Source organism: Ictalurus punctatus, chromosome 6 (assembly GCF_001660625.3).
Source record: "Ictalurus punctatus breed USDA103 chromosome 6, Coco_2.0, whole genome shotgun sequence".
NCBI classification, from domain to species: Eukaryota; Metazoa; Chordata; class Actinopteri; order Siluriformes; family Ictaluridae; genus Ictalurus; species Ictalurus punctatus.
In genome coordinates this window covers 9,256,100-9,272,800 of record NC_030421.2, presented here as the reverse complement: position 1 = coordinate 9,272,800, position 16,701 = coordinate 9,256,100, and the positions used below count along the sequence as shown (strand labels likewise).

General features: G+C 38.9%; 2 protein-coding genes across 4 annotated transcripts in view; one reads left to right on the top strand and one right to left on the bottom strand.

The window, feature by feature from the left end:
• lims2 (LIM and senescent cell antigen-like domains 2) overlaps positions 1–12,176 on the bottom strand; it is a 20,649-nt gene extending 8,473 nt beyond the window's left edge. Inside the window, exons 1-5 of one of the 2 annotated variants that reach the window (XM_017461949.3) lie at positions 11,974–12,176; positions 7,945–8,148; positions 6,840–6,995; positions 6,146–6,393; positions 1,611–1,770 (exon numbers count right to left, since the gene is read on the bottom strand). In XM_017461949.3, the coding sequence (XP_017317438.1) occupies positions 1,611–1,770; positions 6,146–6,324 (339 nt within the window). In that variant the 5' untranslated portion in view covers positions 6,325–6,393; positions 6,840–6,995; positions 7,945–8,148; positions 11,974–12,176. The remainder of the gene's footprint in view (positions 1–1,610; positions 1,771–6,145; positions 6,394–6,839; positions 6,996–7,944; positions 8,149–11,973) is intronic. The other variant, XM_053680836.1, reaches the window with a different exon arrangement.
• LOC108261083 (GRIP and coiled-coil domain-containing protein 2) overlaps positions 10,604–16,701 on the top strand; it is a 32,546-nt gene continuing 26,448 nt past the window's right edge. For both annotated transcript variants that reach the window (XM_017461945.3, XM_017461946.3), the window contains exons 1-7: positions 10,604–10,784; positions 11,144–11,200; positions 11,319–11,403; positions 11,521–11,588; positions 11,747–11,851; positions 13,408–16,194; positions 16,515–16,557. In XM_017461945.3, the coding sequence (XP_017317434.1) occupies positions 10,779–10,784; positions 11,144–11,200; positions 11,319–11,403; positions 11,521–11,588; positions 11,747–11,851; positions 13,408–16,194; positions 16,515–16,557 (3,151 nt within the window). In that variant the 5' untranslated portion in view covers positions 10,604–10,778. The remainder of the gene's footprint in view (positions 10,785–11,143; positions 11,201–11,318; positions 11,404–11,520; positions 11,589–11,746; positions 11,852–13,407; positions 16,195–16,514; positions 16,558–16,701) is intronic.

The following is a 16,701-nucleotide window of genomic DNA, read 5'->3' as shown; positions in this document are numbered from 1 at the left end:
GTAGCGCTTTTATCCAAAGCGCTTTACACTGTGTCTCATTCACCCATTCCCACACACACACCAGTGGTAGCAGAGCTGCCATGCAAGGCGCTAACTTGCCTTCAGGAGCAACTTGGGGTTCAGTGTCTTGCCCAAGGACACTTCGGTATGTGGAGTCATGTGTCAACCGCTAACCCTACGATTAGTATACAACCCGCTCTACCACCTGAGCGACAGCCGCCCACGGCTAATAATAATTAATAATAATAATAATAATAATAACACTATACACCTGACCCTCACACTTATATATGCTTGTTGAACATCCCATTCCAGATTTATTCCTCCTTTGCTGTTATAATAAGCTACACACTCCTGGGAAGGCTTACCACTAGATTTTGGAGCGCAGCTGTGGGGATTTTTGTTCATTCAGCTACAAGAGCATTAGTGAGGTCAGGCACTGATGTTGGATGAGGAGGTCTAGGGTGCATTCTTTGTTCCAGTTCATTGTACAGGTCTCTCAAGTTCTTTTACACTAACCTTGGATGCTTAACACACCATGTCTTCATGGAGCTCGCTTTGTGCACAGGGGCATTGTCATGCTGGAACAGGTTTGGGCCGTTTAGTTCCAGTGAAGGGAAATGGTAATGCTACAGTGTATAATTGTGTGCTTCCAACAGTGTGGCAAAACTTTAGGAAAGAAACATATATGTATATGATGGTCAGGTCCACATCTACTTTTGGCCATATAATGTACACTTGCATTAGCCAGTTACAAGTACAAAGGCATGTCCCTGTTACCAACTCAGCCCTTTTCCTTAAAATAATCCTTATTTTATTTTTCTACTGTGTTAGTATCTGTTTAGTGCTCCAAATATGCATATCTGTACCTGTATTTGAATATAAACCTGAAGTGGTTGTGACACAAACCTGACTTTTATTTATTTATTTTACAATTAAATATGAACCCTAATACTGTGCCTCTGGAAAAATGGGAAAAACTCAAAAGTGGAAATGCCAGCACTGTCAGCATGGGCTGAATTCTTGCTCTGATAAAAATCAGTCCATAAATATGCATAAGACTGTGTTTAATCCTCAGTGCAGTTATTCATGTCATTTCTACCTGCCCAAGATATTTTCTAATCAGTTTAGTTGGTTCTATTTGCCATGATATAAATAAACTAGTGACCTAATTTAAACCACTGTCATGATGAACAGGCAGTTACTAAGGATGGCAACACATTTATGTTAATGAACATGGTCTTTATTTGAGCATCATATCTTACCGCTCCCTCACACCCACATGAAAGTAAAAACCTCATGCTCCTACAACTTGTCTTTTATTTATATGTCTGGTTAACCTGAACCTTTCTGACAAGCATTCTAAAAAATGTATAGTTCAATAAATGTTCAATCTGAACAATGTATTCTTTTTCAGGTTACATACAGTATTTAGTACATTATGAAGAATGATGTATAGAGTTTAGGAACAATCCTGTTAGTTTTGTACCAGTGAGAGATTTGTTGCCCATTTTATCATCAAGCCCAGGTAAGCATTATTGCTTCTGTCATTCTCTCAGTTTGGAATAAAGCATTACTCAAGGGCAGGATGAGAAAAAGAGCAAACCTACCTCATAATATAACCCCTCTGAAAATTGCTGGAAACACTGTGCACACACGAAGCACTGCTCATGGTACAGCTCCCCATTACTGTTTACGATTTTCTCAGCAGGAGTGAAGCCAGCTTTGCAAAGTTCACAAATAGCATTAGCAAGGGCGTTTGCCATGTTACTGTGGAAACAAAAACAGACACTTTGGTGAAACCCTTATAGTTTTGGAGCTTGCTTTGTATTTTCTTGAAATATTCAATGTGATATGTAATGTGGTTGATACAGGGCTGCATTTTTAAAATAATTAAAACACATGTCCTATTTACAAAAACAAATAGTATGAGATATTGATGATGGGACACAGCCACCCAACTGCTTTTCTTTTCATTTCATTTCTGTACAACCTTGCTCCTTTGGCTTTGAAATGATAGAGCAGTCTTGTAAAAGTTATCTGTAACAAGGCATTGTTCTTGTACAGTTGTGCTCATAAATTTCCAACACCCTTGTAGAATCTGCAAAATGTTAATAATGAAAAAATAAGAGGTATTATAAAAATAGCATTTAGTTTTTTATTTAGTTCTGCCCTGAATAAGCTTTTCACATAACAGATGTTTACATCCAGTCCACAAGACAATAATAACTGAATTTACACAAATGAACCAGTTCAAAAGTTCACATACACTCGATTCTTAATGCTGTGTATCATTACCTGGATGATCAACCACTGTGTTTATGTTTTTGATAGTTGTTCATGAGTCCCTTGTTTGTCCTGAGCAGTTAAACTGCCCACTGTTCTTCAGAAAAATCCTCCCGGTCCTTCACATTGCTGGCTCAAATTTAGCCTATTACCTGAAGACACTTAAAAATTCAACACAGAAGCAAATACTCACATCTGCAAACCCAGTTGGAGATATAAAAATAAGACACCAGCCATGAGTGAGAAGAAGCAAGGTTCCAGATTTATTGGTTCCGTTCCACCACACGAGATCCAAACCGATGAGAATTCTCAGAAGTGATCTGACACCTGGAGCTCAAGCTCCAGTATTTATACTGTATTTACACAGTAGATAACCAATATATTTTAGAAAGACTATGATATCAATACCAATAGGGTTAAAAAAGAGCTCATCTACATTACCATGATGTTTAAAAAGAGGCTTATCAAATTTACCATGATGTTTTGAAAGAGGACTTTCTGACTACCATTATGTTTTGAAAGAGGACTTTCTGACTACTTTCTGGGGGGCAACTTGACTCAGCTACCCTTATAAATGGCTCCTCATGGTTCTCTCTTAAAATTAAGGCCCCCGTCTACACCACGCCTGACCCTTCCTCGCGAGACAAGAATCTTCACCATCTGAATTATGAGTAAGTTTCTTTTACATTTTTCTGTATTTCTGGTTTATAATTTACTTTCATATTTGCTCTATATCTCTATTTTATATATGGTTATACTGCTTGCAAATGGTTTACTGTACTCCCTACTTCATAATATCATTATATTATCATTCTAATATCCTACATATCCTACTACTCTTTATATTATCCTTATAATATCTTAATACTCCTTTTTATTACTCTTATAAAGTTAAAATGTTATGTGTGTGCGTTGGGCCTTTGTGTATGTGTGTGTGTGTGAGAGAGAGGGAGAGACAGAGAGAGTGTGTGTGTGTGTGTGGGTGTTATGTCTGCACGCCTGCCCTTGACTGTACGAGAGTGTGTGTGTTTCTCAGCCTGCACTCCTCAGCTCTTATATTTCTCTGTGACTAATAAACCATAGTGTGTTACTCTTAAAGATCTTAAAGTGTGAATCCAATTCGTGAATATTCGCCTAATACCGCTTCTGTGTGTCTAGGTGCACGTCGTCATTTTTCCTTCTTTCCTTTACTGGAGGGGCTGGATTTGGATCTGAACACTCACTATCAGCTCGCGCATCTCACTGCTGACATCATAGTGCTACTTGACGTTCTTCGCAGCACCCCCTCTGGAAATGGAAATGCGGGGTCCCGTCCACCCCATGAATGTGTGTATTGACGCCTCTACAAAGACAGACCCTCTGCCTGACCCTCCCTCCAGCTTTCAGTCTGAGGATGATGTCACCTTCTCTGATCTGGGCTCTGACCATTCTTCCCTCTTCGCACCTGTCAGTCCACCGTACTCTCAGTTTTCTCCTTATTTCACCCTTGCTGGCTATCCCATGTCCCAGGACGCACCCCATTTTCTTCCCCCAACCGCTCTCCTCAGGATTACACACCCACCAGTCCTGTGAATTTTCAATAAAATTACATATTACTCATACTAGGTCTCCCTCATGTTTATTTCATGTCATTTTTATCCACAACAATATTCTTTACTTTACATATTTGACCCCTTTCCAACAGCGACTATATGATGCTGAGTTCCATCTTCTCACACTGAGGGCAACTGAGGGGCTTAAACACAACTATTACAAGGGTGCAAACATTCACTGATCCTCAAGAAGGTACGCTGTAAACATTTGAACAGGATGATTGGTGTAATTTGTTATTATTTTGTTTAAAGATCTTGTTTTTTCAGTTCAGAATCTACATAAGACTACCTAAGCCCTTCAGAATCTACATAAAATATTTACATGTTTCCCAGAAGACGAAATAATAACAAATTACACCAATCATCCTGTTCAAAAGTTTACACCCTCACCCCGGCTCTTAATGTATTGTGTTACCTTCTTTGGGATCAGTGAATGTTTTCACCTTTTATACCAGTTGTGTTTGAGTCCCTCAGGACCTGGAGAATTTTTCTGAAGAACAGTGGGCAGTTTAATTGCTCAGGACAAACAAAGGACTCATGAACAACTCTCACAAAACATAAACACAGTGGTTGATCATCCAGGTAACGACAGTATTAAGAACCAAGCGTGTGTAAACTTTTGAACTGGTTTAATTGTGTAAATTCAGTTATTATTGTGTCTTGTGGACTTTATGTAAACATCAGTTATGTGAAATAACGTATTCAGGGCAGAACTAAATAAAAAACTAAATGCAATTTTAATGATCCCTCTTTTTTCAAATTATTAACATTTTGCAGATTATGCATGCGGTATGTAAATTTATGAGCACAACTGTAAATAAAATATACTGTAAATGAATGAAAGACCATCAAAACTTTTTTCCAAGTCAGGAAAAACTGTCAGTTTGTCATGGAATTGGTCATTTATTCTGTAGTTAAACTAAGGGGTTAAAAGTGCCTGCAGTCTGTGATGTTTCTAGACCTATAAAAGCAACTTGCAATAATTCCATTCATGATTCTGTTTAATTTGTTCAATCCTAGAAACGACCATTGCCCTCAGCTGTAACTGAGCTGCTCATTCCTGTGCCTTTTATTTAGAAGACACCTCACAAGGCTGAGCTTCAACAGAGTGGGTGTGGACAGTTAGTGAAGAGGGCGACAACACCACTGTTTTCTTGTCATTTGCAATTCACCTGGCAACAAAGTACTCTAAAAACAGTTAACTTCTCTATTATCTATTTGCTACATCAGTTGTCATGAACCCATAAGAATTATATTTCATTTCACAGTATCCATGGCGACAAGTGTCATCCACTCGTACTTTTTATTTTTTTGTTCTAGACCACTATCTGTCCGTCTCTTCTCATTGGTTTGCTATCTGATTGTGTCCACCTGTTGTGTATTGGCTTCTAGTTAGTTTGTCTGTTTATAGCCTGTTGTGTCTGAGTATCTTTACAAAGTGTTATCACACTTTATGTCACAGTCTGAGCTAGTGCCTTGTATCCTTGCTTCTTGTTTCGAATACCGCTTTGTTTTAATTCTCCCATCTGACAGCTACAGTGAGTAAGTTTACACATAAGAGTAACCTATATAAGAGGTGATCACCAGTGAGTGTAGATACAAAGTGTATCTTCACATATAAGAATCTTCAAATTAAACACAAGTAACAGAATCTGTAGCATGCTTTGATTCTTATTTTAAGCCATTTAATTATATGAAAGTAACATTTAATATTGTCTATTATCTAATATTGTCATCTTTTAGATGACATACAGATATTACATTTATTCTCCTAAGGTTAAGGTCATTCAGGACAAAACCATTTAAGATCTAGGGGAGAAATATGGGAAGGGGAGGAGTGTTTTCCTTTTGCCCAGGATCATTCATGAACATGAATGAAACTGATTAAAAAAAATACATTTACTTGTAATCTTGAAAATTCGGTCTGGCAAACTGAAGAACTGCTTTCACATCTTGAATTGTCCAATTATTGAGGATAAAACTGTCCAGTGGCAATTAGAAAAAAAAAGTGCACTTTATAATCATATTTCAGTGTTATGGAAGAAAACATTCTGACTTTTAGTGAAACCTAGTTTTACTAATTTGTCAGTTTCTGCTGGCAATTCATATCTCTGGAACCTATATTCTGCTGTGTGTAAAAGAAATGTGAATCTCAGCCTGTGAGAATTCCTATAAGTAAAAAAAAATCTGTAAAGAAAAAAGAAAAGAGCAAAATGTAAAACAGCAAACAAACATTAGTGAACACAAGGAAGAAATGTGAAACTTACAAGCGTGCGTAGAAGTCGCAAAACTCTTTATAGACTTTCACATCACTACGTCTTCTCTGAGATTTGGAGAGAGGCACTTCAGCTTCTCCACCATTTTGCCTGACCCCATTCATCTGCACCTCTATGAGCTCTTCATTCTCAGGAATTGAAGTTGGAATTCCTCGTTTCTGTGCCTCCATGTTGGTTACAGTACAAAAGTCAGACAGGTTGCTTGAAGTAGTCTAAAAGGATCAAGCTCGTATGTGGGACTGTGAGAAAACACAGCAGTCTTGTAAAACTCTGAAAACAGGCAGATCACTTCGCCCTGTGCTTCACTACAAATAGACTGATGCCATCATCACCAAAATAGGTACTAGCAGCTGCTATGTGTTTTCATGGAGGCGAGTGAAGGTGTGTGGGGGAGGGAGTTCATTCCTCCACTAGTTTATTTCTTCACCAGTCAGCCGTGCCACATTCTTATCCTTATTCTTATGGACACATATTACACGCTCACATGTGTGATGATACTGCAAAACTGTGGGTCAATTAATCAATATTGTAGAATAATGGTTGACCATAGCTGTATGTCTCATACTTAAAATACTAAAAAAAAAATTCATATGCAGCTTTGTGTAACAGGACAGATCTTTAAGTGGACAATGCTACCCTAACAAAAACATTAAAAAATATTAAACATAAGGGGAGTTTTAATTACCATCTGTGTCGAACTACATGTTACTCCTGCTGCCATGATGAGACGCTGTTGACTCTGACTCCATCTGCCCCCCTGGAAATACCTGATCCTCCCTGGTGCTCTACATTGCAATGAGGATGGCTGGCCTGAAGATCTGATCAGTGAGGCCAGTGGAATCTAGTGGTAATACAGAATTAAATGGGAGGACAATAGGTCGACAATGAAACTTACTGTTGAGCAATTCATTATATCACAAGGTCTCATTGATGGCATAATAAAAAAAATATTGGGGCAGAGAATATTGGGGCATATTAGTGATAATTTTTTTGTGTCTACATCTACAATGCTCCACTGGGCTCATGTCGCGGTTCCTCAGAATCGATAAAAGTTTGTTAAATCACTAAACTTACAGTTCTGTCATCTGTACTATAATTGGACAATGTGTGCCATCAATTTTTAGTTGCTCCTACAAAAACACATTTAATAATACAGAAATAAGCTCAATTGTGTTCATTATACCTGCAACTGATTCTGTAACACAACTGATGAAGTTTCACCAAAGCAGGATGAAAAATATTAGTCCCAATGCATGCTAAATCTAGGGGTGTGAGTGTAATCACCTGATGCAACTGTCACAGGCTCCATTAATCTACTGCAGCAGGCACATTAGACCTTAGTGTTGCTTCATACCATTCTGTATTTTTATCTTACTCTCAGTGGTGCTGTTGAGTTTGGTTCCACAAAAATCCAAAAGAATCAGTTTTAAGACATTTCCTAATGCCGCAAACAAAACCTTACATAGCTGTACCACTATCATAATTTCTTGCTGTTTAATGAAGTCCCAAGCACTGAATGTGCTAAAAGCTCCTTCTTCTGGCTGCTCCCATGAGGGTTTACCAGAGCGGTTCATCTGTCTCCATTATGGAAATAATGCAACCCTTTATGCAACCCTACATTTTATCGAGGATTGGGACCAGACTGGGGCTTGTGCAGTCCCAGTGGCTGGGTTTGGTGGCCAGGGTGGGGCTCTAACTCACGAGCCTGAGATTAAGAGTCTCGTGTTCTGCTGATCTAGCTGGGCACCTGAATGTGCTACAAGCTATTAAATTTCACTTACAACACTCACCTTTCTTTTAAAAAAAGTAGTCACCCTCTGGGCCCCGTCACTTCTTTCTCTCTCTCTCTCTCTCTCTCTCTCTCTCTCTCTCTCTCTCTCTCTCTCTCTCTCTCTCTCCTTCTCTCTCCTTTTTTCATTTGATTGCTTCCAGGGCCTATCCTCCTACATCCCATTGTGGCATCTTCTCTCTTCCATACTTTTCTGGAGTCATGACTGCAAAAACAGAATATCCATGGAATATTCTACAAATGTGAAACAAACATTGCATAATGAAGGAAGGTCTATATTTAATCACTACCTAGAGCACTTTATGACATGCGTTTATAATGATTAAACACATTCTTTTAGGTTAGAATTTAATTCAATCATTTGACAAAATATGATATTACCACATAATATAACATCTTAACCATTCAATATGACAAATGTATGCTCTTGAAGAAACATTATTATTCAGAATGAAATTTCCTCTAGCGCATGGTGGCTTAGTGGTTAGCATGTTTGCCTCACACCTCCGGAGTTCGAGTCCTGCTAGGGCCATGTGTGTGCGGAGTTTGTATGTTCTCCCTGTGCTGCGGGGGTTTCCTGCGGGTACTCCGGTTTCCTCCCCCAGTCCAAAGACATGCATGGTAGGCTGTTTGGCGTGTCTAAAGTGTCTGTAGTGTATGAATGGGTGTGTGAGTGTGTATGTAATTGTGCCCTCTGATGGACTGGCACACTGTATACCCTGCCCAGGGTGTACCCCGCCTTGTGCCCTATGCTCCCTGGGATAGGCTCCAGTTTCCCCGTGACCCTGAAAAGGAGTAAGCGGTAGAAGATGGATGGATGGATGGAAATTTCCTCTATTTTTTTCTCTTGCTGGAGCAGTAATGTCACTTATCACCAGTAGGTGGCACCAATATGCATCAATGAATAATGGAAGAAATTAAAATTTCTAAGTCATATTTTATTGTTCACACACGACCATACACAGTAGGAGGTGCAGTGAAGTGTTTTTTACAACTGGCCAGTAACCTAGAAACAGATTTTACATAAGCCAGATTTTACTTGCAAAGATTTGCCAGGAATAAAGCCTGAAATGGAAGCTGTATACTGTATGTTTCACACTGTACATGAAAAATAGAATACATAGAGAGAGAGAGAGAGAGAGAGAGAGAGAGAGAGAGAGAGAGAGAGTGTGTGTGTGTGTGTGTGTGTGTGTGTGTGTGTGTGTGTGCACGTGTTACTGAGCAGTCCGTACAGGATTTCTCAGAGTTTTTTTTGATTGGTGCAGCCAAAAATGCTTGATTTTGCTGTGGCTTTTTTCAAAATTTGCGATGCAACTACTTGAAGTGGCAAAATTGCAGTTGCATAAAATTGTTTTGCACGGCCTTTCACAGAGATGTTAGTTGGTAAATAACACCTTTTAGCTGTACTCATTTTCGATGCACATGAATTGAAGAGGGCTTTGGCTGAATGGGCATTCTGATGACATCACATGATGCGTCTTGGGCCAAATCTGCGGTAATTTTGAAAAAATTCAAGCTCCTCCGAATATTGAGGAAGTTCCTTGATTTTGCATTAATTTCTTCGAAAATTGCAAAATCCTGGAGGAACTGATTATGACATGTCTCCACTATCATTATATAAAATATTTTTAAAAACCTTGATAAAGATACAACAAAATTATTGGCTTTCCAGTCATATTCCAGCATACAGTTGTAACATCATGGGTGTTACAACTGTCAGGCAAATCCACAGTCGCCTGCACGGTCTTTTATAGCATTTCAATCTCGTACAAGCAATCAGTCGCGCTACACACTACCTGTTCATGCTGCTAATTAAACCCAAGGGTTTTGTTAGTTGGCATGTGGACATAATGTCATTGCTGAGTAGCAGAGTGGTGTTTAACTCTGTGAGGTATTTGGTGATCTTTGATCTATTTCTAGTGCAGGCTTAGAAAAGTTTTCTCTATCTCGGTTCAGCAGGGGAATTTCATCGCCGAATGCTTTCAAAGCATCATGACAAGAGGAGGCTTTTTCATCACCTTTACGGCTGTTTAGTTTGGCCACATTATCGGTCATATTATGCAATCATGTTAAAATTGGTGAGGTAGTGTGTGTGGAGTGTGGCGGATGGAGCACAAAGACTGTTGCTGCATTTGACTAGAGGACTTAAATCATAAATCCCAACCTCTGATCAGGAAAGACCAACGTAAACGCCACCTAAACTTGGAGTTCATATTCAGGAACTCAGGGAGTCTTCTCAAATACAAGTTCCTTCAAGTTGCACAGGTGATGACAAATCAACCTGATGCCCAGCATTAGCAATATACAAAGTAGCACTTCTTCCTTTTAAAGGTTAAAGGTGTCCGGTGGGGTTGAGGTCAGGGCTCTATGCAGGCCACTCGAGTTCTTACTCTCCAACCATAGCAAACCATGTCTTCATATAAGCTACAAAGGCATTCTATTCAATTGTGAGCTTCCAGCTGTGTGGCAGAAGTTTGGGGAAGAACCACACATGGGTGTAATTGTCAGGTGTCCACATGCTTTCTGCCATATTGTAAATATCACTCGTTGTATTACGTAGGTGGCCACTTTTGACACATTTGGCATTCCACAGTATATGTCTACGCATTTTGACTCCGATTGCCTTCCATACAATGTGTTACTCTACACCCAATGTTCGCATGTTCATTGACGAAAGCGGAAATAAAGACACTCTGGTTGATGTTTTGCTTTTACGTGAAGCTTAGTGTTTGGCCAAAAAAAAAACAAAAAACAGATCTACCGTATGCTAGTGAATGTTATTAATATAAAAATTAAATATTAGACTGTGCCTAGTGTAACGTGTGGGGTGTCGATATGGAGGTGAGTAGCATCTATCTGTATATGAATGTACCTCCTTTATATTAATAAAATGCATCCAAGCTACGGTTATATAAAAGTACAAGTGTCAAATTGGTCTGAAAAAATGGTTATTGAAGTGTATCTGTGTCTCTGTATAACTGTCCTCAGTGTTTTTGGAAGCTATGCACTTAGTTGAGTAAAGCAGGTAAAGCAGGTTAGGAGTTTTGGCAGCAGCAGAGTGAACTGATCTTACTGTGTGTGTGTATATGTGTGTGTGTATATATATATATATATATATATATATATATATATATATATATATATATATATGTATATGTATATATGTATATATGTGTGTGTGTGTGTGTGTGTGTGTATAGAAGGAACCGGATGTGGAGTGTGGCAGCTCCTCATGTATGGGCAATGGGAAATCTAAGGTAATTTATTCAACATTTTACTTTGCGTTTCACATGTGGAAAATCTACTGAGACTTCCATATTGATGCCTACAGTATCAGTTAATGTTGGTTACTCTCCTCTCAATGTATCTGTGAAGCTGGACACATTGTCTAAAGACGACCTCATTAAATTCGCAAAGAAGCAGATGGGTGCAATGCAGAAATTAAAGTCTAAGTGTGCAGGTAGGTCCTCACAAGGTCTTGACGGTATTTGGATTCCCTTTATTTCTGATATGGCTCGTTATGATTCTCTCCAAGTTTGTGCATTGTCATATACATGTGAGGGTGTTTTATTTTAAGATTTAGAAGAGAAAATTGGAGCACTGAAGGCTCTTCAAGGTGCGCCTTCCAATGATTCTGTAATAAAGGTAAGCATTCAGTATGTAGTGGTAATGGAATACTACAATAATGATGTTTATAAATGATGTTTAAAAAATGTATAAGTTGACATGTTAATGGGCACAGTTTCTGAACAACAACGTTTATATGTTCCAATAATGCTGTGAGAAATGCTCTTCTGAAACAGGAGCTGACTGAGAGAATGGATGCTGTATTGCTTGAGAAAGCAGAGACTCAACAGATGCTTGTGTTAATGCGCAAAGAAAATGAAACGCTGAGAAACCAAAGAGAAGTAAGTTGGAGCTGGAGCTGTCTATGACTGCTCTCTCTATGGAGTGTTTCTATCCCTCTCACTGCAACACAGCATGAATAGTTTTCAGTAACTACACACAGGCGCAGCCACTCACTTGTTACCTGCTCGTTCTCGACTCCTCTCCTGCTTCACAAACGGTATTTACTTCTGCCCCCAGTGCTGCATATCCCTGTTGCCTGCTGCCAACTCCTAGTGGTGACTGTGCCCCTGGTCTGTGACCACCTTGAACTTAAATGACTCTGGCACCATGTAACAATGGCCAGTTTACACATTGGTGTCCTTCGTTCACTGCGTTGTCTGAGCAGAGAGTGAAGGCCTTTCTCAGCAGAAGGGATTACTTGTTTGCCAGGCACACCTATTCTATGGAGTTATACTGACTCATTTTCCCAGACGACACCTAAGATGCCCGAGGGCTAACACTCATACAGTGCTTCAAATGGGGTAAACCCAATGGAGGTTTCAGGGAGCTCCTTTACTGTGAATAACAATGACTTGAGTCACTTATCCTAGTTGGTTGTATCATGATGCACAAACTTATGAATCATGCTCCTAAGAGTTTGATTAAATCATTGGAGCAGACCATCTGCCTGTGGCTGATGGTCAAATTGATTTAACTGGTCAAATTGATTTAACTGACATTCATGGCATGAAGCACAAACGTGTCACCATAAATGTCCTGCTAATAGAATTAAGCAATAAGATGGGTCAGTGTTTTGCCCTGCCATTGGATTATGATGAGCCACCTGGAATAGCGTTGGTACACTCTGTACAATTTATCCTTGATTTTTCATAAAAGAGGTCGGATAGGCTCTTGCCTGTACCACCTGACTACTCCTATCTCCTCACATGGTTGAAGGCATGCCTAAGAGTCATGTAAATGATCCAAGGGGAATCCCCACAGGGATGTAGGGCCATCCGTACCCCTAGCTCTCTCTGGTTTGGCGCATCCATTGATGGCCCAAGCAGCGCTCCCAATCGAGAGTCGCACAAATGTTATACAGAACATTCTTAAACATACACCATTTTGAGAGTTTCAGATCTATAATATTTAGGGTTGGAATTTCAGAAAAGCTCAGAGTGTGTAAGTTGTGATTTTATAAAATTGAGCACATGCTTGAGTATGTAATTTAACTACTTGTCTGGCTGTAGTGTTGGCCTGTAAAAATTTTGCCGAAATATTTTACTTTATGTATCCATCGCTGTACAACATGAGGCTTGGGGACGTTACCCAACTTTGTCATTGTATCTTGTATGCCTGTCCCCCCCCCCCCCCCCCCCCCTTTTTAAAATCAAGAACAGCACAGCACAGCTTCAATGCACTCTTAATGTATAATTCGGTAACATAAAGGTTCAGTGGAGCGCCAAATACCTGTTGGGTTATGTCCAATACATGATAAAAATATGTTTAAAAAAAAAGAATGACTTGTTATGCAGTAAAGCCTGCACTTTGACATTCACCAAGTATTAGCTTGAATATTTTGAAACAATATTTTAAAACTTTTTTTTTTTTACTACTTTTAACATTTTATCAATAGGATTCAATGGAGAAGATGGCTGCTCTCCAGCAGAAACTGGATCATATTGAAAAGAACCACGCTGAAAAGATCAAACTAATGGAAGAACAGTTTGAAACCTCAGAAACAAAATACAAAGAGGAATTGGAGTTTTTAAAAAAAATAACAAGTGAAAATGAAGAAATCCAAAGACATAAACTTCAGGAAGACTTTAATTCTAAAATGGAAACGATTAATCAAGAATATGAGAGAAAGATATCTGACTTGGATCAGAATCTGGAATTGGCTAAAAAAGAATGGATCACTGAGAAAGAAACTCTTAAGGACACTCACCAGATAGCTCTCCAAAAAACCCAAGCAGAAATTGACCATTTTCAGGAGATGATTTCAAGGCTGAACAGGCAGTATGAAGATGAGGTCAGTTATCTGGAAGAACAGCTTGAAATCAACGCTGCACAGTTCGATATGGAGAGGGAGAGGCTGTTGCTGGTCCAGGAAGAGCTATCAGAGCAAATAGCACTTAAAGAGAGCTACCTCCAAGATGTTCAAGAGGAAGAAGAAGACCTCAACAGAAGGACTCAAAAGCCATCAGAATTGATTAAGGCATTGGATTCCTCAGTAGTACAAGACCCAGAGAATGAAATGGACAAATTGAGATTAGAATTTGCGGATTTACAGTCACAAAACACAATGCTTAAAGAAGAGCTCACCTTTCTCACTAATGTGAAGACTGCGCTTGAGGGTGATTTGAAACATTTAAAGAAGGAGTTCAGAATGGAAAGAGAAGAGCTGGAGTTCAAGATTAATGAATTGCAAATGACCAAAGAGGAAGCCGAGGTTTGCCCTGAAAAGGAGGTTAATTTCATGAACGTAGTAGAAACTATCCGTCTCGAAGAACATAATCAGATTCTTCAAGAATTAAAAGAGTTACACAATGCAGAAATGAAAGAACTAGAGGCTCATCTTATTTCCAATAAAGAACGTGAAAAAGAAGTGATTGTTCAAGAGGCACAAGATCTGCAAAACACATTTAAAGTTCTTTCTGAGGAGAAACAAGCTATTGCCAGTGAATATGAGCACACAAAAGAAATTCTGAGAAACATTGAGATGGAGCTTGGAGACAGAACATCTGAGTTTGTAAAGAAATACAATACCATGAAGGATCAGGCAGCAATTTCAGTTCAAGAGTTAGAGGAAAAGCTCAGGGAGAAGGATAGTATTATAGAGAAACTAAAGTGCTTCGAGCAAACACAGGATAATTCAGAGCAAAAACTGCAGCACAAGGAAGACATTGTACCAGAAGACAAAGAAGTCCACAAGTTCATGATGTCAGACAAAGAGAATATGGTGACACTTAAAGAAATATTAATGTACATAGACAAAATACGATATGAATGTAAGGATGGAGGTATGGACACTGCCCAGATCACACTTCAGAAGTTGGAGGACTTGGCAATGACTTTGGAAGTTGCCTTGGATGAGAAGAAAAGTCTGAGGAATTGTATAGATAAGTTGGAGAGTCAGCATTCTTTCTCAGCTCATGAAAAAGATCAAGAGGTCAAGAATTGCAATACTTCAGTAGAGGACTTGGCTGTGTCAAATGAGGAAATGGCTGAACTACAAAAAGATCACCAGTCTGCATTACAAGAGCGGGATGCTCTAAGAAAAGATCTGGAGACTAGTGAAGAAAAACTTTTTGAGGCACAGAAGCAAATCTGTTATATACTTGCTCAGAACTATTCTGCCAAAATAGATGAAGAGCAAGACATCTCTGTACTGCTGAACCATCTTCTATCCAGAGTTGAAGAAGATAAAACGACTTGTATTGCATCTAATGAAGAAAAGGCTAAACTGCAAAAAGACCTGCAAGCGGTGTCTGACGAGAGGAATGAGCTAAAGAAGATTATTGAAACTAGTGAAAGAAAACTTTCTGATACACAAAGACATGTCTGTGAAATACTGGAGCAGCACTACTCTGTGAAAATAGACTCGGAGGAAGACATCTCTGTACTGCTGAATCATCTTCTGTCTAGCATTCACGAGGAAAAAAAGAGTTACATTATGTTAAATGAGGAAAAGTTGAAACAACAAAGAGACCTGGTGATTGTGGTTGAAGAAAGGGAGGATCTAAAGAGGTATATGGAAACCCTTGAAAGAAATCTTTCTGATGCACGGAGGAACATCTGTCAAATGCTGAAGCAAAACTACTCTGTGAAAATAGACTCGGAGGAAGACATCTCTGTACTGCTGAACCAACTTCTGTCTAGCATTCAGGAGGAAAAAAAGAGTTGCATTATGTTAAATGAGGAAAAGTTGAAACAACAAAGAGACCTGGTGATTGTGGTTGAAGAAAGGGAGGATCTAAAGAGGTGTATGGAAACCCTTGAAAGAAAACTTTCTGATGCACGGAGGAATGTCTGTGAAATACTGGAGCAAGACTACTCTGAGAACATAAATGAAGAAGAGGACATCCCTGTATTGCTGAAGCATCTCCAGTCAAGAGTTCAGGAAGAAAAACTGATATTAACCCAGCAGTTGGATGAAAAAACAGTACAGTTGTCACAGCTGAACCAGCAAGCTGAGCTCAGTGACGACGGGAACCTACAAGTTCAATCAGATATTGAAAATTTGCAAAGGGACCAAAATGAGCAGGTTGAAATAACAGGGAGGTTGGTGGGCCAAGAACATGAAGAACCTGCAGTTGAAGGTGGTGCTCAGGAAACTGATGACATGAAACGGCTCCAACAGAAGTTAAGTGAAAAAGAGTCTATAGTAGCCCATCTAAAGGAAGAAATTTCCCTTTTACAGGTTTGTAGTTGTAATTCTGATGAACTTTATTTATCATGGTATTTTTGTTCTTGTATCAAAAGATATGCATATACTTCAGTCATTAATCAGTTATATGACAAAAAATGTAACACACACGGCATTTATAGCAGAATGATAGTATTTCATGAAACTGATGAACGATTTGCAATCTCATAATATTGTAAAGGAAGATTAAGCAATGATTGCAAAATAATCATTTTAATGTCAACACCTCTAGTGTGGGTACAAGTTTACATATACACACATTTGTATCATGTTTGTCTAGACAGATTCGAAATGTTGTGACTGTTTACTTTCAGGAATCCAAACTATCTGCATTCAATGAGAATATGAGGCAAATGGGTACGTTCTTGTTATTTTCTTTAATCTACCAATTGTACATAACATCTACTACATTGAAATTTAGTACCATTAAAATTTTGCTATTAGACGTATGTGTGTCTTAGTTTAGATTTTTTTAGGGGCACTCTTTTAAGAGATCTTGTT